The sequence below is a fragment of the Elaeis guineensis genome, chromosome 12 (genome assembly GCF_000442705.2).
Source record: "Elaeis guineensis isolate ETL-2024a chromosome 12, EG11, whole genome shotgun sequence".
Taxonomy (NCBI): domain Eukaryota; kingdom Viridiplantae; phylum Streptophyta; class Magnoliopsida; order Arecales; family Arecaceae; genus Elaeis; species Elaeis guineensis.
The window spans coordinates 8360138-8384779 of NC_026004.2; the positions used below are offsets into that span (position 1 = coordinate 8360138).

General features: G+C 36.6%; 3 protein-coding genes across 3 annotated transcripts; all 3 read right to left on the minus strand.

The window, feature by feature from the left end:
* Positions 1 to 600: 600 nt before the first annotated feature.
* On the minus strand, positions 601 to 7793 carry LOC105055426 (glutamine synthetase nodule isozyme). Its single transcript, XM_010937231.4, has 13 exons — positions 7637 to 7793; positions 7484 to 7523; positions 7256 to 7359; positions 7108 to 7156; positions 6843 to 6949; positions 4585 to 4672; positions 3681 to 3809; positions 3211 to 3285; positions 3056 to 3109; positions 2884 to 2921; positions 2582 to 2741; positions 1528 to 1588; positions 601 to 910 (listed from the first exon to the last, which is right to left on the minus strand). Exons 1-13 carry the CDS (start codon positions 7708 to 7710, stop codon positions 819 to 821), a joined length of 1071 nt encoding a protein of 356 aa, XP_010935533.1. The 5' UTR covers positions 7711 to 7793; the 3' UTR covers positions 601 to 818.
* A 6866-nt stretch (positions 7794 to 14659) lies between these two features.
* Positions 14660 to 15307, minus strand: LOC140852807 (uncharacterized). The gene has a single exon (XM_073246372.1). It carries the CDS (start codon positions 15305 to 15307, stop codon positions 14660 to 14662), a length of 648 nt encoding a protein of 215 aa, XP_073102473.1.
* Positions 15308 to 16409: 1102 nt separating this feature from the next.
* Positions 16410 to 17273, minus strand: LOC114914674 (uncharacterized). The gene has a single exon (XM_029267487.1). It carries the CDS (start codon positions 17271 to 17273, stop codon positions 16410 to 16412), a length of 864 nt encoding a protein of 287 aa, XP_029123320.1.
* Between the last annotated feature and the right edge of the window lie 7369 nt (positions 17274 to 24642).

The window sequence follows — 24642 nt, forward strand, 5'->3', positions numbered from 1 at the left end:
TTTCCATGTTTATCAAGGGAGTTCACGAATAACTTGTAATCCCATGCTGTTTTGGTCCATTTCCTCCTAAACTTTTGAAATAGTACAGACAAAAACAAAAAATAAATAAATAAATATTGGCTGACTTTCCTCCACTTTATTGGCCATTACTGTCACTGTTTGTTGGTAGCAACGCAATCAGCAGAGAAAGAAATGAGTACGTAGTTCAAAGTTTGATGTACGTTGCAAACCAGCAGTTATATAAAAAAATTTTATGGTCCAGTTGGGAGTTGATTTGATTTCACAGCACCTCAATCACCTCCAAATACCGAACCTTCACAATATTACCATATAATATCATTGACAACTCGCCGTAAACGGAAAGGTTTGGAGCTCACAATTATATTCTCTACTCTAATAAGATGTCAATGATTCCATGCATCCTAAACATCCATCATTCACCAGCTTGTTCAGACTTCGAAAAACTCTGGTAATTTAGCCGGTAAACTACATCGCTTGTTCAGCAAGACTATTATCTTAACATTACATATGAGATATGCTATATTAAGCAAGCAAAACAAAGCAGATTGACCACAACTAATGACCATATCCTCCTTCATGTCACCCAATTAAATAAAGGCCACTGCATAAGATTCCACTCAAAATTAGGGTATGTTATATCCACAGACCCACAGCAGCCCGTTTCTGATTGCAGACTATTTCAAATAACAAACATCCATCAATCCATGTTCTTGAGACAAATTATAGAACAATTTTTTAAAAGAAGAGGACCAGTATGAGAACCACAAACATATGGATCCAAGTCAATCTCCCAACCATCATGGCTTCCAAAGAATGGTGGTCTCCGCAATCATCGACGTCACCACATAAGGATCCATGTTAGATGCTGGCCTTCTGTCCTCAAAGTAACCTACACATCAGAGCAGAATTGATAACTATGACTAATGGAAACCCTGAGGTCTTAAGCTTTTACTTCTTTACGACATTATCCGGGAAAAAAAAATCCTAAAGAGTTCTTTTTCCATTTTTTCCCAATTATATTGCTTTTAGAATACACTAAAAACAAGCTTCAACTTGACACGGTGTTTGATGAATTGACATCCAAGTCTTGTGGAAAAAGTAGGCTCTACAAAACATCTCATCAAAGCAAAATCATTGAAAAGAAAATGAAGTCCAACAAATGCATTTGCAAGCATGTGGCATCACGACGGGAACGCCACTATAGATCCCACTAGGGGTGTGCATGCATGTGCGTGTGAGGGGAAGGGATTGTTGTGTTCCCCTGGAATCTAAATCAGACCCAAAAAAAGAGAGATCTGAAAAATTCAACAGGAACCAAGCTATGAACACACAAACGAAATACAATTAAATTATTGAACACTGAAGAATACCTATGAAATATCGTATCAACATGTGGTCATGGCACAAACTAAAAACACTGTTATTGTGGAGTACATACAAAATGGTCTATAAATCGTCTTTTGAAGGGAAGCAAATTGCCAATAAATTGAAGAAACATCGTCATACCTTTGCCATTCTTTTCAGTTTCACGGCCAACACGAACAGAGGCACCACGATTTGCAACTCCCTGAAATTTCAGGTATAGCAATTATATCAGATATTTATCCATGCTATGCAGTAAATTTAAGAAGTTCTATGGTGTTATGGGCCCTCAAGAATTCTATAATATTATATAATTTGAAAGGAAAATGGAGGCACAACGCACAAGGCTCCCACCATTGGGGAGGGTCCCGGAAAGGTTAGATGTATGCAGCCTTAAACTCTCAAACAGAGAGACTATCTTCATCCTTCAAACCCATGATCTCCAGGTAAAAATGAAGTAACCTTATCATTGCACCAAGGCTCACACTATATTACAAGGACAGCTGAACCGTGCCAAACCAGAGCCATCCAAAATCAGTAAGGTTTAGCCAGTAAATTTGAGACAGTTCACCATTTAACAGTTCAGCTTGTTAAACCCCCTGTTCACACTTCTTCGTGACTCACATAGGCAAATAACACAATGAAACAGTAATCTTTTTCTAACATATGCATGATGGTTTATCCTAACTTGGCGTTTTGCATAAATGTCCATACGTTGCATTTACTAGAAATAAACACTGCAAACCTACACCCCCTGATTCCGCAGTGTGGGGAGCCTTGTGCACTTGGAGGCCATTTTTAAACACTGCAAATCTACCACCAATTTGAGCACATTTAAGGTTACATATTTATAGACCCTCTATATGCATCATTATGTGCGCCCTAAAAGTAGATAAACTTACATATGCTAAAAAAGAAGATCATTGATATTTTGATTTCTTATCGCACATTCCAAGTAGGATATGGTCGACAAAAGACAGTTCATAATTTGGAGGAGTGTTTGCGTATCTCAACCGACATCGAGGTTGGATACATTCATGTAGATCCTTAGAACTTTTTCTCTGGTTATGGATAAGGGTTTTGCATAGAATACAAATGAAAATTTTTTTTTACACCACAAGACAACACACTTATCCACAAATCTATATTTCACACATAGTGTAGGAAGTATGGAAAATAAACCTCCAACATTCCTTACCCAAGAAAATGTGTTGATATCAGCAGTTTCATGGTGACCTGTTAATCTTCTTTCATTGCCCTCACCATATGCAGCAATATGTTCCTTGTGCCTCAGGCCAAGTTTCTCAATTGCCCTCTTGATCACATCAATTCCACCATCACTTCTCATGGACTTGGTGCTGTTTAAATGTTTAAAAGAAATCAACAACACAAGAAATTTTTTTCAGCATTTTCAAAAAGTATTGAGATTTTGTAGTCTCATAAAATTGTATATGCTATACATGTAGGTGGAATTAGAACGGGGGGAGAGAAGATGCTCACCTGTAATTTGTATGTGCACCAGCTCCATTCCAATCACCCTGATTCCATTTAAAAAGTTAAAAATAAAGAGACATCAATTGCTAGTGGTAATCAAAAGGAAACTACAATACTAATAAAACCAAAAATATACTTGCTTGGGAGGATTTAAGAAGGAAATAAGATAGCAGCACACCTGGATAGGTTTAGGGTCAAAGGACAAAACAACTCCTGCAATTTCAGTAATCCTCTGCATTTTAACAAAAATAAGCTTTAGAAATTCATAAAGCAGATGGAACGTCCTTCAACTAAGACAAAACATTCATTTTATGAAGCATTTGCTATATTCACCTCAAGGATATAGCGGGCCACCCATAACTCATCGCCTGCAAAAATTCCAACAGCAGGACCCACTTGAAACTCCCACTGTCAAATTCAATAAATTCCATCAGGGAAACTGCAGGTAATGCCGAAGCTTGGACTTTTGGAATGCCATCAACGCATCCACTTATTAGTCACATAAAGAACAATAAAAATCTAATTAACATAATTTCTATGCATTATAAAAGAGTAGAATGTCCAAAAGCAAACTTCTCGATAAGCCAATGGTAGCTATTTGATGAATCATGTAAAAGCATCATCTCTTTTGTTACCACAAAAGAAAGCATCATCTCTTTTGAGAAAAGATATAGAACACATATGCAAAATTAAAGAAACTCATGAGCAAGGAAACAAATGATACAAGAGTAATTTTCCCCTTACCATTGAGATAAACAGGTAAAATTTGCGTTGTGGCCTATAAAACAAATTGGAAACTTTACCTGCCCGGGCATAACTTCACCATTGATTCCACTTATGTTAATTCCAGCATAAAGGCATGCCTTGTAATGAGAATTTACAATGTCACGGCCAAATGCCTTATCAGCTCCAGCACCACAGTAGTATGGGCCCTATCCACAAATGAATCATTTAGAGAAATAGATGACTTTGGCAAAAATAAGGACACATCTTCTGTGATGTAGAAAACAATTCATGTGATAAATTTTGGTTAATTTAAGAAGCCAATGCCAGCAACAACAGCTAGAACCAGGACAATGAATTATGTGAGAAAATAAGAAAATATCAGAAATGTAGTTCCCCAACAATCAGCCAATCAGAAGTGTTAAACATGGCAAAGAAGAGGGTTACTTGGGTTCCAAACTCCCAGGAATAGAGCCTTTGGACGATGTTATCTTACAATTATGTTATCGGGCGTATGCTTCGTACTTACTGCCATAAGTTTGTGATTCATAATTTGCAAAACATTGAGGGTCAATAATTGGCTATTGACATAGTGCACAGAAAGCCAAATGGAATACTGACATATCCAGTTATATTGCCATTTGGACATAGTACATTGCTCATAATTATCATAAAGTTAGGAACCATTATTCATTTTGCCTTTCTATATGTAACGAGGCAAGTTTCTATCCTCTTCTTTCAATCACAAAACTAGTAATATTTCAAACAAGTGATACATTTTAAAACAGGCACTTCAACAAATCACTGCATAATGTTAGTGTTACAATCCCTATGAAAACTAATCAAACAAACGTTTACTCTAACTGGTTCAATCCACCCTGCATATTGCCAAATATCTGGACTCTTTGGCTCAGTTAGATAAAAATTATTAGCAGATTCCTAATTGTGAAATATATATATGTAAAGAATTAATTAGATAAAAACCTGAGGGCCTGGGTAGCCACCAACTGGCCATCCAAGAGGCCAATGGACATCCTTCTGAAGAAGAGTATACTCCTGCTCAATGCCATACCTGATCCCAAAACAAAGTATCAGTTAACATGTTACCTATGTACCAACACTTCTATCTCCAAACGCCTACAAAAAAGGGTTTAAATATCAAATGCATTCAATTCAGGTGAAAGTCAAGGTCACTTGTTGTGACCCACATAAAAGCAAGCAAAAAGCGAAGTCTAAGGACAATGAAGTTAACCCAGGATTAAGCATGTATCTAAGCCAGAAAGAGAATAGTACTAGAGTAACTAAAGAATGATTGCAATAAATGACCAGAAAAGGTCCTAGTAACATCAGTTCATTCTGAACAGAGTCTAGATAGGCCCATCAGCTTGTACTTGACGAGGAGAAAAGGTGCGATGTTCTAGGTCAGATTTATGGGCACACTTCAATAGAAGTAATCAGCTCTATGCAAAATTAGTTAATAGTATATATGAGTTAAGATGATACTAGTCAAAGACATATTCTTTTCTTGAAAAATAATGTCATCTATGAGATAGAAAAGATATGCAATTTTTGGAAGTCCATGGTATCTATGAGATAGATGCTAGTTTCAATCTATGTATAAATGTACTTAAAATTTGTAATTGTATAATGTACTAGGGTGTTCAGTAGAAAGATTAGAAAATAAAAGAAAGCCAAGAATTGCAAGGTTGTTAAACTTGTGCGAGTGGCTATTTGTTTAAAAAAATGCTGCAAATTTCTTAACAAGCAATGCTACTTATTTTAATATACAGCAATATGCCCAATAAAATGATAGTGTGAAATGCTGATGATGAATAATCTCATAGAAACCACTGCAGTAATAGCCCAGGTGGAACGGGCCTCGATATTTTTCCCTCGCGATGTAGGTTCGAGCCTACAAGAATCGATTAAATGAAGGGATTCATCCCTGATGCCTGTGCGGGTGTGGAAAGATGCGGCATCTAGTCCTCCGTATACTGAGGTGGGGCTGGGGGTGACGTACTCACCCGACGTAATGGTTAAAGGCTCCATGCATGGTGGGGAAAGAATTCACGCTTACTGCTTCTTATATTGAACATTCATTCAGCGAGATAGAGGCCCTCATGGCCATGCCTAGAAACGTTGTTACGCTGGTCACCCCCCCCCCCACCTCATTTCTTGTACCAAAAAAAAAAAAAAAATCTTATAGAAGAACCCCAATGACTATCATTAAGGGCCCAATATATATTATTAACCAATCAAAGGGTCTGAAAACTCTTGTTCCAGGAAAGACTATCCATCTGAAATAGTGGGACTGGTATTGTCACTACCAGTCCTAATTTCCGCGAACCCAGTAATTGTGCTCAGTGAGAACAGTCGGTGATGAGGTCATCTATTACTATAACAAGTGAGAGTATCCATGTTTTACTTTAGAATTTCTAGCCTATCATTTCTATCCTTCTTTAAAATATAATTCATAAATCAAGTTTGTACCACAAAACAACCAGGCAACAATGATGAAATTTGCAGTTAGACAGGGCTCGGCTTCAAATATTCTATTTCTTACGACATTGAAGTACCATAAACTAAACTGTCTGAGAATAAAGAAACCCATTATAGTTTTGTATCAACAATGAGAAATTCCAAGGGTCAGGACGGCAGAGAAGAGGAGGTAAAAACGAAAAGGAGAGGGAAAACAAAGGAAGAAAAGTTCGTTCGTTAAATATTGTCTATCGTGTAATGACACGAACGATGACGACATCTCCTCGTGGACCACTTAGTTACCCAGTCTTCTATAGCAAAATATGGTATTCTTGGTTCTAAAATCTAAATAATAGGCCTCTCTTCAGTGATCGTTACAAAATAAGAAACATTCAGATGGATCATGGATGCATCTACTGCCTCAATTCACCAGAAAAGGAGTATGACCGATTTGATTGGTCATAAGCTTAAACACACGCACGAACACGGAGACGAGAGAGAGAGAGAGAGAGTAAAATTTCTCCTCTCCTTCAAGACCAGATGGTTGACCTCCATCTTTGCTAGAAAGATTAGATCCATTCCACAACCTAGAACAAATATTCTTAAGTAAATCAAGCAGAACTCTGATTTATTACATTTGGGGGACTTCTTCTAATAAAATAAAATAAAAAAAGTTGTATCTAATTTAATCACTTGCATAAAGGAAAAAACAATTTTTGGAAGAAAAATTGTGCAAAATAATAAAATTCTTTTGAAAACAATACCATGGCTCCTCGGCGACGACATCTGGATGGCTGAAGATCTTGGCCGCGTCGAACCGCTTGTTGGTAGGAATCGGCTCCCCAGCCGGTGTGTAAGCATCGCACATAACCTAAAAAAAATTATAACAAAAAGTGCATTTTATTTATTTATTTATTTATTTGTTTATTAAAACCTCTGATCTAGCCAAAGATCACAGATCCTATGAGATCTATCAAACCAAAAAATCCCAAAATAGCAGATTAAAAAAAGTAAATATAACATTACTACCAAGATATTGTTGCCTCTCCTGAATGGATCCTTGAAAATCGCCTGAGGACTACAGATAAAAATAACAAAAAAAAGGTTAAAAATTTCCCACAAAACAAATATTTTAATTCAGAATGCTAATAATATCTTAAAACAATATCCAACTCACTATAAGATCACTTCACTGTCGTCTCCTGGAGCCTGGCCAGTGCTGGATCCATCGTAGTTCCAGTTGGGTAGCTTGGACGGATCGGATACCGGCCCCGGAAGAGTCTACACCAACCCAAGAATAGCATTTATATTCCGTTAACAGCCCAGGAAAAAAAAAAAAAAAAAAAAAACAGAAGCTGAGAACCGAAAAAGAAAGAGATTAACAGGGTGAAAAACGATCACTAACCCTTGCTTTGCTCCTCATATCCATCCCAGATCCACCGATCCTGAAAAAAAAAAAAAAAAGAAAAAAGAAAAACACCAAAAGCAAATCAGAAATCTCTACGAAGATTAAAATTGTCCTCCAAGAATAACGCCGGAATATGCACAGTTTGACAACCATATGTACTCGGCGATGATTTTCTCAGTGGTGTCGGAGAGGTTGATGTTGACGAGATCCTCTAACAGAGACATGGCAGCAGGCCGTCGGAAGAAGGAGAGGAGAGAGAATACGAAGCGGAGCGATGGTACAGTGAGCGGAGTGGGACGGGTTATTTAAAGGCCCGGGCGAGAAGAAAGAGGTGATGTGGGAAAGCGATGAAACGGGGGTTGGAGAAAGTGCCGTACTTTGGAAATGGGAAGGAATGGAATCCGAAAGAACAGAATCTTGACCGGGATACAATAATGATGGGGTTGTGGATAGCCGTGACTTCCCCCGGACCATTCCCCGGACCCGGACGAAATCGAAACCGGTTCCCAATCAAAGTCAAGCTCTAGAACCTTCTGGGGTTAGTTTCGTCGACGCGTTGATCGAAATGTCGTAGTAGTGGGAGGAGTCTGCTCACCGCGAGTGACCAGATCGTGGCTCGGTCTTCGGGCCCAGGGGGTCTGCGGGGACCACATCCTCCCAAGCCACGGGAGTTTCGCTTTTCGGAAACAGCGAACGAGATGCCACAAGTTTGACGAAATTCCCCTTGTGGATTAGCGTGGCCCGTTTGGGAATCACCGCTCAGATGGCGATAAATAGGGGTAGTTTGGGTATTGTGTCGCGGGGAAACCTTCCGAATTGACCGTACGATGGAGTCTGTTTGAGGGCAACGGTAGGTGATACACCAACGCTACGTGTGTCGAGAAGTGGATCCCGTTATTGTCGGGATTGTCGAAGGTCTTTGTGGATAAACCCGCCGCGATACGAGGCGTGGATCTGGCGATCAGGAGAGCGCGCGAGCGGTGAAGTTTATCTCCCGCCACGGCAACGGATGGAAACCAGCTGACAGAATAATGGCCATTGTGACGTCGTAGCGTTCCGGTGGAAGTTCTATTCCGATAATGCACAGCAAAATAGCTACACGGGGAGGAGGTAAAAGAATAAATATCCCAAAAAAAAAAAAAGAAATTCAAATTTTTATTAATTATTTAATAAGAGATTCTTGGTGGCCTGAACATAAATTAATATAAAATTTTAGATACATTGTTTGTGTACACGTAGAAAGTTAAGATTCGAACTATGAGATGTACATCAGGATTGCATCTAGTGTTATTTTCTACTTTTAAATTAGAATCCCTTGTCGTGCGCACTAGATTCAAATCCTCCTCATTAAAATAAAAAAGAAAGAGAGAAAAAGGAAATGCTAGTTATCTAGGTTATCAAGGACTACAAATCAAGCTATCAAATAGTTTAGTTATCCTTAAAATCATTTTTTTTTAATAATCAATGTATCAAATGAAATAATTTAGCTCAATTGATAATTTTAATCAACATACAATTATTTATATGTAATACTAGTATGATTCTCAAGAAGTCTAAAGAATTCTGAATTTTACCTTAGATAATAATTGAAGGAATATTAACATGACAAACATACATCATATGTGATACTATGCAAAGTGAATCGAATTCAAAAAGCACGGTCTTAATTAATATGCCATATAATATTGTCATCAACTATACAATAATCAGCACAAGATAAAGAACTAAAAAAATATTTTTAAGGAATCATGTCAATATGTGACATTGCACTTGTGCTATGGAACCAATATGCCTATGCTATCGAATTGAATAATCAAAAGGAGATTAGAATCTGCAGAGAAAACCAACAACTAGGATTTATTCATGATGGTTTTTTGTTATGATCAAATCATCATCTTGATATTTTTCTTGCCCTCATTTATAGAAAATCCTAAATTATAGTTATTTAATCAACTGTTATAATGATCGTTGCATAATTTCATAAAAGTCAATTAGATGATGATTATATACATATAGATGTTGTTATAGGTGCACAAACTATGTAAAAACTATATTAATAAATGATGATTACATATAAAGATGTTATGATAGCTAAATGAACTTTGTAACGACTATAATGTTTATAAAAAAGTATAGGGACTGATCTTAGAACAATGGTGAGAGAAGGTTGCAAGGGACAAAGTTCATAGATGGAAATCTTTTCCTTTAGATGGACTACAAGGGTCTATTTGGATAATTGAACTGAAAATTCTATGGGATTCATAAGTTAGGCTAGTATAACTAACAAAATAATATTCTTACATATTAGAGTATTAGACTTATATTCATAAATATCCATGAGTATCTATAGAGTGGGCTGGCATGACCATAGAGAGAAAAAAACCTACTGATATAATGAATCATTTTTCATAATTAATTTCCATAATTAGTCATAACTAAAGTTAAAAACTAGCTAACACTCTAACTAAAATAAAAACTAGCTAAGCAAATTCCATCCCTTTAATAGCATAACAATTATTTTTATAATTGATTTCCATAATAAGAGTCACTATTAAAGTTGAAAACCAACTATGGCTCAACTAAAAATAAAGACTAGTCGTGTCTCCGTAATTAGGTGGCATGGGGATTCTTTTAAGTTTTACTTGATTTTTTTCTAGATTTTGGTAAGGTAAGGACTTCTCTCTCTTAATTATTTAATAGATACACAGACAGAGATATGATAGGAATGATAATTATTTTTTGAAAACAATATTTTCTTATATATGACATTGTTCATCTAATTAAAAAATATTTTCTTATATATATATATATAGATGTTATAAGTCTTGAAAGGACAATAATTTACTAGAAGACAAATGATGTGATCAAATAATGTTGATGTTATTCTTTATCATCCAAAATCGACTCGTACGTATGCTTAAATGTACTTGTGCTACTGGAAAAAGGAGCTAAATGGCTATCACTAAGGGATTTTCAATAATAGAAGAAATTTGCAGCTCTTTTTTTATAAAATCTATGCTTTCTAAACTAATATATATATATTTTTAAGGAACCACCACCCCTTGTTTTCTCAAGATTAATTTTGATAGCAATGTGGGGTCAGGGTGAACTTGATGGATTTAGTTTTGTTATCAGAAGGACAATTAGTGTTTTCATTATAACAGGAGGTGTTCAATATTTTAATACCACAGTTTCTATGGTAGAATTGTGTGTTATATGGAAATGTTTGATATATCCTGCTAATACACCACAAGCTTCACAAATTTAATTGGAGAATGATTTTATGATAGTTGTTAGATGGCTTTTTTATGTACTTATTGATAATAGTAGTCGACATTCATTATTATAGGATTGTTGGAGAAACTGAGCTCTTTGACTGCTTTTGATGTCTTACATATTTATTCTAAAGTTTATAGTACTACTAATTGCATGGCATCTTATGTGGCTAACTACATAGGATTAATATGAATATATTTATTCAAATTTAGTTTAATTAATTCATCCATTTTATCTAAAAAATGAGTTAAATAGTTAATTAATTAAGTGCCACAAGCATAGAAAATATTACAATTAAATGATTGTTATAAGTATCATTTTTACCGATAGTTATTTGGGCATGTGACCACAATACTATCAACTGCATTTCCATCTTTTTAGTTGTAACATATAGAAGGTCTGAACATATGATTTGATGCATCCATTCATTTTTGGTTAACGATACAAGAGTGCATCCCGCATGCATGCATTGTATCATATTTTGTTAACTCTACTGATTCATGCCGGATGAGAATTGAGTCATGAATCTAAAAACCTAACATTGTATTTAAGTAAAAGAAAATGAGAAGAATAGGTAATGGAAGTGTGACGTTGGGCCCCCTAAACAAAGCAAAAATGAAAAAATTATACATTAATATCGATCTTCTTTATCCTTTCTTATTTCTTATTTCTCTTTTTCTTTCTCTGGTGTTTCTCAACATTTAAAATATATATATATATCATCAAATATGCATATATACTAGTTTTGAACCTGTGCGTTGTACACGGATTTTAGATCACATAATGGATTATTTTTTAAACAAATATTGATAAATAGTAAAATAATATTCATCCAAATTTATGATTTTATCCATATATATTCTCAACTATTGAATTTTTATTGCAAGAGGATAATAATATCAGGCTTTAAAAATTTTATTTAAGTCACATAAATAAGATTAATCTAGTTCAGTCCTCTAATAACATCATGTTTGAATTCAATGTTTTAAGAATTGTTAGGTAGGATCGTCAAGACACGTGGTATATTACAGATTGATTTTGATCCAAATGGCATTCATAGATGGTAACATGCTGCTTACATAGATAATCTAAATAACTAATATATTTTATCTTAATTTTAATATATATATATATATATATATATATATATATATATATATATATATATATATATATATATATATATTAGATTATCGAAGTAGATAACTGTCGTCTATTTTTTTTTTCCAAAGAAAGATTATATTCCCCAATCTTGACATGACACCGACATATCACACATGGTACGATAAGATAAAAAATTAATTAATAAAATAATGCCACCTAAAAGCCTCTTTCCACCTTAATTAAACATCGAATCAGCTTGAAAGCCTATGAACAACCTCAGTAAGGCATTCACCTTCGCCTTATCAGCTCCGGACAACAACCCCATGCATATTGGAGAGCTCACCCTCGCCAGCGCCAGCAGCGATGCCGAAAGCGACCATATCCCATCCCCACATATAGCCCGATGCCAGTGCCGGTGCAAAGATGTCCTCGTATGTCTCTTTTTCATCCTCTCCCATACGAACAGTATCAAACTCTTGAATCACATATCGATCGTAAAATATGATCCAAAGTAGAACGGCATATCGCCATCCCCATGGCACTTGTCACGTACCTATTTATCCGCCAATTCTTATGCCCAGCCACCTCCTTTAGTGCATTAATAGCAATAGCTAAAAAGAAGAAGATGATGCAGATGTTCATGCAGTTCTTAGGGAGGGAAGAGAAGCCCTCGACTCCGTGCAGCGCTATCCCTTGGTAGACATTGGCATATGGCGCTGGGTAGCTCTTTCCCTAGGGGAAAGGCTGTGTAGAAGATCCAGAGGACTGTCGGAAAGATGATGCACCCCATGGTGGTGCCCACGACTAGGCGACGCCAGCGTGAGGTAGCTGGTCTTGAAGTCCTGCATGAGGTCCGACGTCGTTGACACGATGCCTATCATCACACAGCAGGCCGCCAGGCTGGCCATGATGCCACCATGGCTTAAACCGAACCATGCACCGAAGATGAAAATGGCGAGCTTGGCGTATAGCTGGTTGCTGTTGTGGTGGATAGAGGAAGAGAGGAGTATTGAAGTATTTCTCACTAAGAAATGAAGAGGATAGAGATTTTTGCAAGAAGAGAACTTTAGCTTTGTTTGATATTCCTTTAACTCTCTTTTTTTTCAAAGTGACTTAAGTACATTCCTTTATATAGATAATTTTACAACCCTTCAACTATCCTTTACACAACATACCAAGAGTCATAATTATGAATGACACTTTGGTTTTATACAAAGAGAGGAATTCTAAGTGCATTTCATAGAAAACACCAAGAGTCATTGCTAATAACAAGATAACATTAATTTAGTTTTCTAATTTCAATACCTTCTCTTGAAACAAGGTGTCTTGAGAACACAAAAAAATATCTCTTGATCCAAAGCATAATTAAGTTTATTTATTTTCAACACCCCCCTTTAAACTTAATTGTCTTCCATCCTTCATACCGAGTAGACGTTTGAATTTGTTGAAGAGATCAACTCCAAGTGGTTTAGTAAAAATATCCGTAATTTGATCATGAGTCTTTACATAAATAAGCTCCATATTTTTGTTCTTCACATGCTCCCGGATTGAATGAAAGCGAACATCTATATATTTTCTCCTTTGATGATAGACCGGATTTTTTTTCAAAGCAATTGCCAACTTGCCATCAATATAAATTTGTGTAGCTTCATTTTGATCAAAATTAATTTTCTTTAGCAAGTTTCTTAGCCATATTGCATGACTAACACATGTAGATGCTGCAATATATTCGGCTTCACAAGTTGAGAGAGTAACAATCAATTACTTCTTTGACATCTATGAGAATGCCGTATCACCCATAAAAAATATAAATCCGAAAGTGCTTTTTCGATCATCCATATCTCCACCCCAATCACTATCAGAATCGCCTTCAAGTTGAAAGTTATTAGAATAAGAATAGAATAAACCAAGGCTTAGAGTACCTTGAATGTAACATAGGATTCTCTTAGCCGCCTTCCAATGGGTTGATTTTGGTTCTTCCATGAATCGACTCACCAGACCAACACCATATAGTATATCTGGTCTTGTACATGTCAAGTACCTCAAACATCCTACCAAGCTTCTGTAGAGTGTAGAATCAATTATCTTACCTTCATCATTCTTGGATAATTTTGCACCACAATCCACTGGTGTGCTAATAGGATTGCATTCTTCCATCTTGAACCTTTTAACCACTTCATTTGCATAGTGCTCTTGAGAAAGAAAAATTTCATTTTCTAATTGATTCACCTCTAAGCCAAGAAAATAAGACATAAGTCCCATGTCAGTCATTTCAAACTCCTTCGCCATTGCTTGTTTGAATTCTTTGATCAATTGTGTAGAATTACCGGTGAAGATAAGATCATCAACATATAATGAGACAAGCAATATATTTTCATCTTTCTTTTTGACATAGAGAGCTTGTTCATAGGGGCTTTGAACAAAGCCATTAACTTTAAAATATGTATCAATTCTTGAGTTCCAAGCTCTAGGTGCTTGTTTCAAACCGTAAAGAGCCTTTTTTAATTTCAACACTTTATCTTCTTGTCCACTTCTGACATAACCTTTAGGTTGATCAATATATACCTCTTCATTCAAATAGCCATTAAGAAAGGTTAATTTGACATCAAGTTGAAAAATCTTTCATTTATTTTGAGTTGCCAAAGAAATCATCAAGCGAACGGTTTCTATTCGAGCAACGAGAGCAAAAATCTCCTCGTAGTCAATCCCGACCTTTTGCTTGTAGCCTTTAGCCACAAGTCGTACTTTATATTTCTCCACTTCACCTTGTGCATTCTTTTTGACTTTAAAAACCTATTTTACTCCAATCGGTTCAAAATTTTTTAGTAGAGAAGTGAGTTTCCATGTCTCATTCTTCTCTATGGCTTTTATCTCCTCATTCATGGCTTTCCTCCACTTCTCATCTTTGATAGCATCTTCAAAAAAAATTATTTCTTCATTAGCAAAAAGACAAATAAGATTTAGGAGAGTTGTCACCTCATATAAATCTTGAATGCTCCTTGTCTTTATTGTTGTTGAATCTTCTTCATCCGATGAAATAAGAGATGAAGGTGGTGTTGGTTCTCTAGTTTGCTCCTTGATTTGTTCTTCATCTTGTATCATCACCATGTTAGTGTTCCAATTCCAAATGCCATCTTCTTGAAACTCTACATCTCGGCTTATAATGGCTTTCTTCTCTTTTGGTTCATAGAGTTTGTAGGCCTTAGATCTTGGATCATATCCGATGAAGATGCATGACAAACTTTTATCATCTAACTTGTTTCTCCTTTGATCTGGAATATGTGCATAAGCTATGCACCCAAACATCTTCAAATGAGAGATATTGGGCTTGTAACCACTCCATGCTTCTTGTGGTGTTATCCCTTCTAAAATTTTTGTAGGACATCTATTAAGCAAGTAGACCGCACAATTGACGGCCTCACCCCAAAAGTCCTTCGGCATCTCTTTTGTTTTAAGCATACTTCGGACCATATCAAGTATAGTCCGATTTTTTTTCTGCGATATCATTTTGCTGAGGTGAGTATAGTGCGGTCAAGGGTCTCCAAATGCCATGAGATTTGCAAAAAATTTCAAACTCCTTGGATGTGAATTCTTCTCCATGATCTGACCGCAACGCCTTGATAGTATAACCAGTTTGATTCTCCACCAAAGCTTTAAACTCCTTGAAAGCTTGAAATGCTTCTGACTTTTCTTTCAAAAGGTACACCCATATTTTTCTGCTAAAATCATCAATAAAAGTTAGAAAATAACGACGACCTCCAAATGGACTAGGAGTAATCGATCCGCAAATATCGGTATGGATGAGTTGAAGTGCTGTTTTTGCTTTATTATAAGACTCCTTTGGAAAGCTCCTCCTTGGATATTTGTCAAAAATATACCCCTCACATATATTATTAGGGGCATCAATATAGGGCAGCCCCTTCACCATTCTCTTACTTGAAAGAAGTTTTAGAGCACCGAAGTTTACATATCCGAACCGCAAATGCCAAAGCCAAGAAATATCCTTCAAACATGCACTTAGACATTTAGCAATAACATGATTTATATTTAACATAAACATGCGGTTATTTGACATAGAAACTTGAGCAATCAATTTATTTTGTTTCCTTAAATAGAAGCTTCCTTCTTTCAGTTGCATATCAAATCCTCTCTCCAAGAGTTGCCCAATACTAAGAATGTTGGTTTTTATATCAGGCACATAATAGACATTGAAAATAAATTGTTGGCTTTCATCTTTGAGTTGAATAAGTATCTTACCAATGCCCTTCACCTTTACCTTAGAAGCATCTCCAAATGAAACATGATCATTCATCGATTCATCAAGCTCTATGAAAATTTCTTTATGCCCGGACATGTGGTTACTTGCACCGGAGTCCAAGTATCACATATTTTGATTGGTAGCATCTCCTCCTTTTCGTGCTAGTAGAAGCACGTCATCTTCATCATCATCTTTTTTGGCATAATTTGCTTTTTCATAAACTTGATTAGATTGATTAGAGTGGCACTCAAAAGAGTAATGCCCAAACTTATTGCAATTGTAACATTAAACTTGACCTTTGTCATACCTTCGGCCTCTACCTCTTTGTCCTCTTCCTCCACGATTTTGGTTGCCTTCCTCTACATTGTTGTGGTCACCACGGCCTCTACCACGACCATAGGCTCCACCTCGACCTCTACCACGACCACGTCCTCGATCGCGACTTCTTTGGCTACTTTCGCCTCTTGACTCATCCTTTTTGTTATTGACGGAGAGCTTGCTTTGTAGAACTTGCTCCAATGACTCTTGTCTTCTCTTTAGTATTCTTTGTTCATGGGCTTGAAGCGAACCCATAAGCTCATCCACCGTCATAGTGTCCAAATCTTTGGACTCTACAATGGCCACCACAATATAATTAAATTTGTGGTCCAAAGATCGTAGGATTTTCTCTACGACCTGATTGTCATCAAGTGTCTCACCATTTCTCCTCAATTGGTTTACAATGGTCAAGACTCTTGTAAAGAAATTCGAGATGGATTCGGACTCTTTCATTTGTAGGGCTTCAAATTCACCTCTAAGAGTTTGAAGGCAAATTTTTTTCACTTTCTCAATTCCTTTGTACGCATTTTGAAGAATCTCCCATGCTTCTTTAGAGGTCGTGGCCGCCGCAATCTTCTCAAAAGCCGACTCATCTACGACTTGATAGATGAAGTAGAGAGCCTTCTTATCTTTCTTTCTCTTATCCCGTAGGATCTCTCGTTGTTGCACTGTAAGAGTATCCGCTTCTCCGGCTTCTTCATAACCTCTTTCAACTATGTCCCAAATATCTTGAGATCCAAGCAACGCCTTCATATGGATACTCCAATTCTCATAGTTGGTGTTGGTAAGACGAGGAAGAGAAAATTGTGAAAGTCCTCCTACATTAGCCATAGCTCTGATACCACTTTGTTGTGGTGGATAGAGGAAGAGAGGAGTATTGAAGTATTTCTCACTAAGAAATGAAGAGGATAGAGATTTTTGCAAGAAGAGAACTTTAGTTTTGTTTGATATTCTTTTAACTCTTTTTTTTTCAAAGTGACTCAAGTACATCCCTTTATATAGATAATTTTACAATCCTTTAACTATCCTCTACACAAAATACCAAGAGTCATAATTATGAATGACACTTTGGTTTTATACAAAGAGAGAAATTCTAAGTGCATTTCATAGAAAATACTAAGAGTCGTTGCTAATAACAAGATAATATTAATTTAATTTTCTAATTTCAATACCTTCTTTTGAAACAAAATGTCTTGAGAATATAAAAAAATATCTCTTGATCCAAAGTATAATTAAGTTTATTTATTTTCAATAGTTGCGAAGTACCAGTCGGTGAGGCCAGTGCCGTAGGAGTTGCACAAGGCGAGGATGGGAACGATGAGGTACACGACGATGATATGGTAGAATATAATTTGAGCTGGGGGAAGAATATGGAGACGACGATGGCGGCGATGATCGCGAGGATGATGTAGCCTGTGACGACGGGTACAATGGGGATCTCGTCCTTGAGGAAGAAGTTTGCGCGTTGGCGATCCTCCAAGCTGCGGGATGAGTCGGGAGTTTGCGTTGTCATCAGAGCATGGTGTGATGACCTCCTTTCGGTGTCGCCACTTGTTGTAGATGTGTAATAGGAGCTTCTAAAGAAGAGACGATAAGGAAATGGAGCAGGCCGTCGCCAAGGATCATGGCAATGAAGATGAACACCTGCTGTAAAATGCATCCAGTGGAAGCGAGGGTGATTGGATAGAACTAGAGGACGATGGGAGTATGGATCGGAGGAGAAGAGTGGAGTGGTTGGTTACCTTGTACCCAGCCATGAGGCCACGCATGCTGCTGGAGGAGACTGATGCATCATATATATACCAGTCTCCCTTCTTGCTATCAATGTAAGGCCACAGGATGCCCCAAGAGATGATGGACCTAAGAAGCAGTGAGATATATTCATCATGTAAGGGTAAATGATTCCCACTCCAGTATACATGGAGTACTGGAGTGGAGATGGCATGTTTGTCAATCACGATCATTCATGTATGGAGCGATGGCCGTGATTGAGCGTGGCCTCCTACAACACATGAATAGAAAACCATGTGAGCTTGGCAAACGAGCACTCTCCAGTCCAACAGTGGACCGGAGAGGATCCGAACTCTTAATTATCTAGAGAAATTATTAGTTAGATTAGGTCTATAAGCTCAGTGGTGGATCAGTCCTATCAGGAAGCGTCATGCAGTCTAAATATTCATGGGGAATATCCAGGTAAGCTGAGAGAGAAATGGAGTTCAAATGCGCTCCGTGCTCTCCCTTTCTCCTCTCCTGTCATCCTGAGAGAAACCCTAAGTCTTCGCGTGCGCTAACAGTTTTCGGCTCCCATGCACCAAAGTTGTCCTCCCGAGTCCAAAGGAGAGAGAAATGGAGTTCGAGCTTTATAGACCAGTCATCGAAAGTGACATCAAGATCCACTGCTTTGTAATAATCCTTCACCCAGCAAGACCGGCATGCAAAAGCTTAATTTGCTTCCCAAGCTTGCCTTGGTTGGTCGAGTCCATCACTAGGGTGCAGGTGAGATCCATGATGATGGCGCTTTGCACCTAGCTACTCTGCAGCACCTCTGCCTCCTTCTGGAGCATTAATGTGCACACCATCTCCTTGTTCTCTGTAACCTTCTCACTGCCCAAATTGAACCAATCAAAACAAGATAATATTTTTTGATAAAAATTCAAGGAAAACATGATCAAGTTGAATTGGGGAGGGAAAGATTACGTACTTAGAGGTCCACTTTCTGCATGTCATGGGAAAGAACGATGGTCTTCCTGCAGAGAGTTTAGGGATGGAGGAGAAGGGGGAGTAGAGGAGTGTGAGCCGGGATGCGATGGAGGTGGTGCACATCGAGGGGAGGAGTCGAGGGGCTTGTAGTAGATGAGGACATAGATCCAGCTCCAGGAGCAGTAGGTAGAGAGGGTGACGGTGGGCCACTTCAAGGTCGCTGGCGACATTGTGGAGGCAATGTGAATGGCAGGGAAGGAGGAGAGGAGGTTCAGTGGAGAGCGGGCGAGGTGGTGAGTGACGAGCTAGAGGCACCTGGCAAATCCAGCAAACTATATCGGGCGGGTCCTAGGGAAGTCCTCTCTGCTGCCAACGAGTTCTAAAATCTCAGAAAGTGTGTGGATTATGGAGTCCAGCCCGTCCGTCGATGAACGTCCGGCAAGGTAGCGCTTGTTTTTTAATTATTTTATTCGGCAGACATATGGTGATCAGCTGTCATTGGCCCAGTATATAGCATCCAACTAATAATTTCTTCTTTATTTGATGAATTATTGGTTAAGTTTATTTTTTTAAATATATATATACATATAAAATAAAAGCAACACTAAGTGTGCTTTTTAATTTTTATCTTTTGTTTAAGAGAAAGGTCGGGACGGAGAGAAACCTACTCGCTACCCTATACTACTTGCAAGCTGGGGTGGTAATCTGTTCGGATCGGATTGGATTATAAACAGATCGGATCAATACAGATCAGATCAGGAAATCGTCAATCCATATCTGATCTGTTTATTAAATGGATCAAAAATTCAAATTTAAACTCGATCTATATATTAAATAGGTAATTCGATCCGATCTATTTAATTCATTTATTAAATAGATTAAGTTAGGTTAAGCAGATCGGGTTAAATGGGTCAGAAATATATTAAACAGGTTAAACGGATCTTAAATGGATTAAACAAATCGAGTTAATATGAACCAGAAATAGGTTAAATAGATTAAATATGTTAAATGGGTTAATCTGATCTGAATATTAAACAGATTAAATGAATTAAACAGGTCAGATATCTAAAATCTAAATCTGACTCAATTATCAAACAGATCGATCTGTTTATGACCCAAAACCGTTTAGTCTAAATTCAAATTTGTTTATAGTGGATCGAACATAGATCAGATTGATAGATCGGATCATATTTTGCCAGCCTTACTTGCAAGTATTTTGAGAATTTGCTGCTCAAGAATCAAACCCCAAAATTTTAGTCACTTAAGGGATGCATGATCAACGGGGAAACTCCTAGTTCACTTGTATATGAATAGATCGTCCAGCTTTTCATACAGCACTGAGTAGATGGCTTATATTGAGAATGTCAGGAGCCTGAAGAGGCAAATTTCGCTTTTGCTTAAAAAGGAAATAATATTAATCCAGCTAACATGAAGAATATGTTTATCAGAGATGCCATCATGACCACTCTCATGATCAACACTTCCGTTTTGCCACGGTCCTATAGCTTGTTAAGAGTATTGTACCAAAGCTTCTGCAACTTTAGACTTTATATTACTTGCAAACTTGGCTGACCTATAGCTATTTAGGGTTTGTAAGCCAGCTAAACCCTTGGAACTAAAAATGTAAGGCATACAATTCGATCAAGAATTAAGGCATCAACCTTAGCATTATCAGCTCGTGTGGTAGGAACTTCATGCATATATATATATATATATATATAGAGAGAGAGAGAGAGAGAGAGAGGCGTCCATGCATCCTCTCCCCAATATACAAGCATATTATCAAACTCCCCAGGCAAATATCGATCGTTCGCAAAGTACGATCCCGAGTAGCATAGTATATAGCACCATCCCCATGGAACTCGGAATGTTGTAATTATAGGCCCACCAGCCCTAACCACCTCTCTCATCACAGAGATGGCAAAGGCTAGGAGAAGAAACCTAGACTACAGAAGCTGATACAGTTCTTTGGTTATGTCGGGAAGCCCTTCAACCCCGAGCAGCGGATCGGTAGATTGACCTTGGCGTATGGCGCCAGGTAATGGGACTCCTAGAGGGAATAGTTTGTAGAACATCCGGAAGATCGAGAAGATACTCGTTGCAACGGTGATACCGCTGTTGGAAAAAAGAAGAAGAAGGTGGAATTCGTTCTCTGCACCGATAAACAGAGTAATAGAAACGGAGGCAAAACTATTTTCAAGAAATGAAAACTTCTTTTAATGCCCTTGCTTAAAAAAAAACTTCAATACAGTGCCTCTTTTATAGGCATTAATGGCAGGTGACGTTTTCACCTATTTAGCTTACATGTTCTCATTTCTAACTGACATCTCGCTACGAGACAGTTGCCTTCACACTCGGTCAACTAACAATCACTAACTCAACTAAGCAGATAATGAGAAATATATACGAAGCCCACGTCTCCTAAATTTTAAAATATTTTAAATCATCTATTTACACACATTCCAATACTCTTCTTTGATTCAAAGTTGCATACATCAAAAAAATGATCTGAAATAGACATGCTTATTATAAGAAAATAATTTAGTAAAAATATCTACAATTTGTCCATATATATAGCAATACTTTAGCTCTATCAGTCCTTTAGCCACCAAATCACGAATAAGATGATGTCGGATGTCGATGTACTTTATTCTTCCATAAAAAATTGAGTTTTTTGTCATTGCTATTGCTGCTTGATTGTCACATATTATGTTAGTAGCTTTTTTTTGAGATTGACAAAGATCTTCAAGTAGCCTTCTCAACCATAAAGCTTGGCAAACTGAAGATGCTGCAGTCACATATTCCATTTCAGAAGATGATAAGGTATTGTTGCCTACTTTTTTGAACTCCATGAAATAGCTTCCGATTCAAAAGTGAACACATTACTAGAAGTACTTCTTTTATCATCTGCAGAACCTGCCCAATCACTGTTTGAAAATCCAAATAAGTTAAAATTAGTCACACGTGAATACCAAATTTCATAATTTATTGTCTCAACAATATAGCGTAATTTTCGCTTAGCTGCTCCAAAATGATATTTGGTTGGATTATGCATAAATCTGAAAACAAAACCAATTGAAAAGACGATATCCGATCGAGTATGTGTCAAATAAATTAGGCTATCAACTAAACTTCTAAACAATTTTGCATTTGCCATTTTTGTACCATCTTCAAGACTCAACTTCTCATTTATGTTCATATGTATGGCAGCCTCTTTACAATTTAAGATTTCAAACCTTTTCAGTAAATCTTTATAATTTAACCTCTTTACAATTCAAACTTCTTTACCATTTAGTATATTTCTCTTGTGATACAAAAATTTCTTCTTCACGTTGCTTAATCTCAAAACTAAGAAAATAATGTAATAAGTCCAAATCTATCATCTCAAATTATCTCATCATGCTTCTTTTAAATTCTTGCACAAAAAAATTTGAAGAACCCATGTACATCATATCATCAACATAAAGGCAAACTAAAAGAAAATCATTACCTTTCCTGTTTAAATAAAGTATGGGTTCATTCACACTTCTTGTAAATTCATTTTGGTAAAAATATGAGTCAATCTTGATGTACCATGCTCTCGATGCCTACTTCATCCATAAAGAGCTTTCTTTAGCTGGTACATCTTACCCTCTTTGCCATTGACTATGAATCCATTAGGCTGACAAACATAAACTTCCTCTTCTAATATACCATTTAGAAAAATAGACTTAATATCAAACTGATAAAGAGGCAATTTTAATTGAGCAGCTAGTACCAGAATAGTTCTTATAGTTTCAAATTGAGCAACTGGAGAGAAAGTTTCTTGAAAATTAATATCTTGTTGTTGTGCATACCCTTTTACTATCAACCAGGCTTTGTACTTTTGTATGCTTCCATCTGCATGATATTTAGTCTTAAAAATCTATTTCAATCTAATTGTATTTTTACCTTGAGGTAAGTCCACCAACTCCTATGTTTCATTTTTTTCAATAGCTGCTACCTCCTCTGTTATCGCATTGCACCATGTTTCCTCCTCTATTGCTTCATCAAAGCTTATCAGATCTGAAACAAACAAAGCAAAATTACTAATTTCATAAATTTTTGCTAATGATCTGAATTTTTGAAGGGGACTTTCACTAGAAGATTTTGAAGAGTCAAGCAACTACTACTTTGTGAGATTGGAGGAGATGAATTTGTCAAAGAAGTGCTTGCACTTGCTGTAGTCGAGGAAAAAGTTGGATCTCCTAGTTCTTCATTAGAAACTTGAATTTATGACTCTTCTGACTTGTCATTCCATTTTCAATTTATATTTTTATCAAATATCACATTTCTGCTGATAACAACTTTACCACTAATTGGGTTGTATAATCGATATGTTTGGATTGTGGGCAATAATCAATAAAAATATATTTTTTAGACTTCTCATCAAGCTTATGATGATTTTCAGATTAATCAAAGTGTATGCAATTGATCCAAAAATTTTCAAGTGGCTTATCCCTGGCATTTTACCTTTTCAAGCTTCGTATGGAGTCATATTGAGGACAACCTTGGTAGGAGAGATGTTTAGCAAGTATACTGCTGTTGCAATAGCTTTTGCACAAAATATATTTGGAAAGCCCTTTCCTTTTAGTAAAATTCTGGTCATTTCCATCATCGTGCAATTCTTTTGTTCCGCTACACCGTTTTGCTCTGATATGTATGGTGCCGTGAGTTTTCTATAGATACCATTTTCATTACAAAAATAGTTAAATTCATTACATAAAAACTCACCATCTCGATCTGTGTGAAAATTTTTTAAAGAACAATCACTTTGCTTTTCAACTAATGCTTTAAACTTTCTAAAAACTTCAAATATTTCTGACTAGCTTGCATTTTAGAAAATAAAACCAACTCATGCGGCTATAGTCATCTATGAACAACAAAAAATATCGACTCCCACTCAAGGTCTGAGTCCTCATAGGCCCACAAAGATCAACATGTACAAGCTTAAGATAACATCTTGCTCTCCATGCCTTTCTAACAAGAAATGACTTTTTACTTTACTTTCCATATATACAACCCTCACATACATTATCAAAAGAATCAATCTTAGGCAATCCATTTACGATATCTTTTTGATTCAATAATTTTAAATCATTTATATTTAGATGTCCATATCTTAAATGCTACAAAAGAGATTCACTATTTACATAAGCAGTCAATGCATGCATGCCTATTAATACTTGAAATTTCAAGTGGGAACATTTTGTTTTGTGTCATTTGAATATTAGCTATAATTTGGCCTGAACTTTTCTCTTAAATAGCACATGAGGCATTATCAAATAAAATATAATGCCCATTGGTAATTAACTATCTAACACTTAGCAAGTTGTGTGCCAAACTAGGAATATAGAAAACATTATGAAGATGCTTTACTTTACCATGGCTTGTTTTAACTATAATTGTACCTTTCTCTTCGATTTGAACTTTCTTATCATCTCCAAGTCTAACCTGTATCTTCTGTGATTCATTAATATCT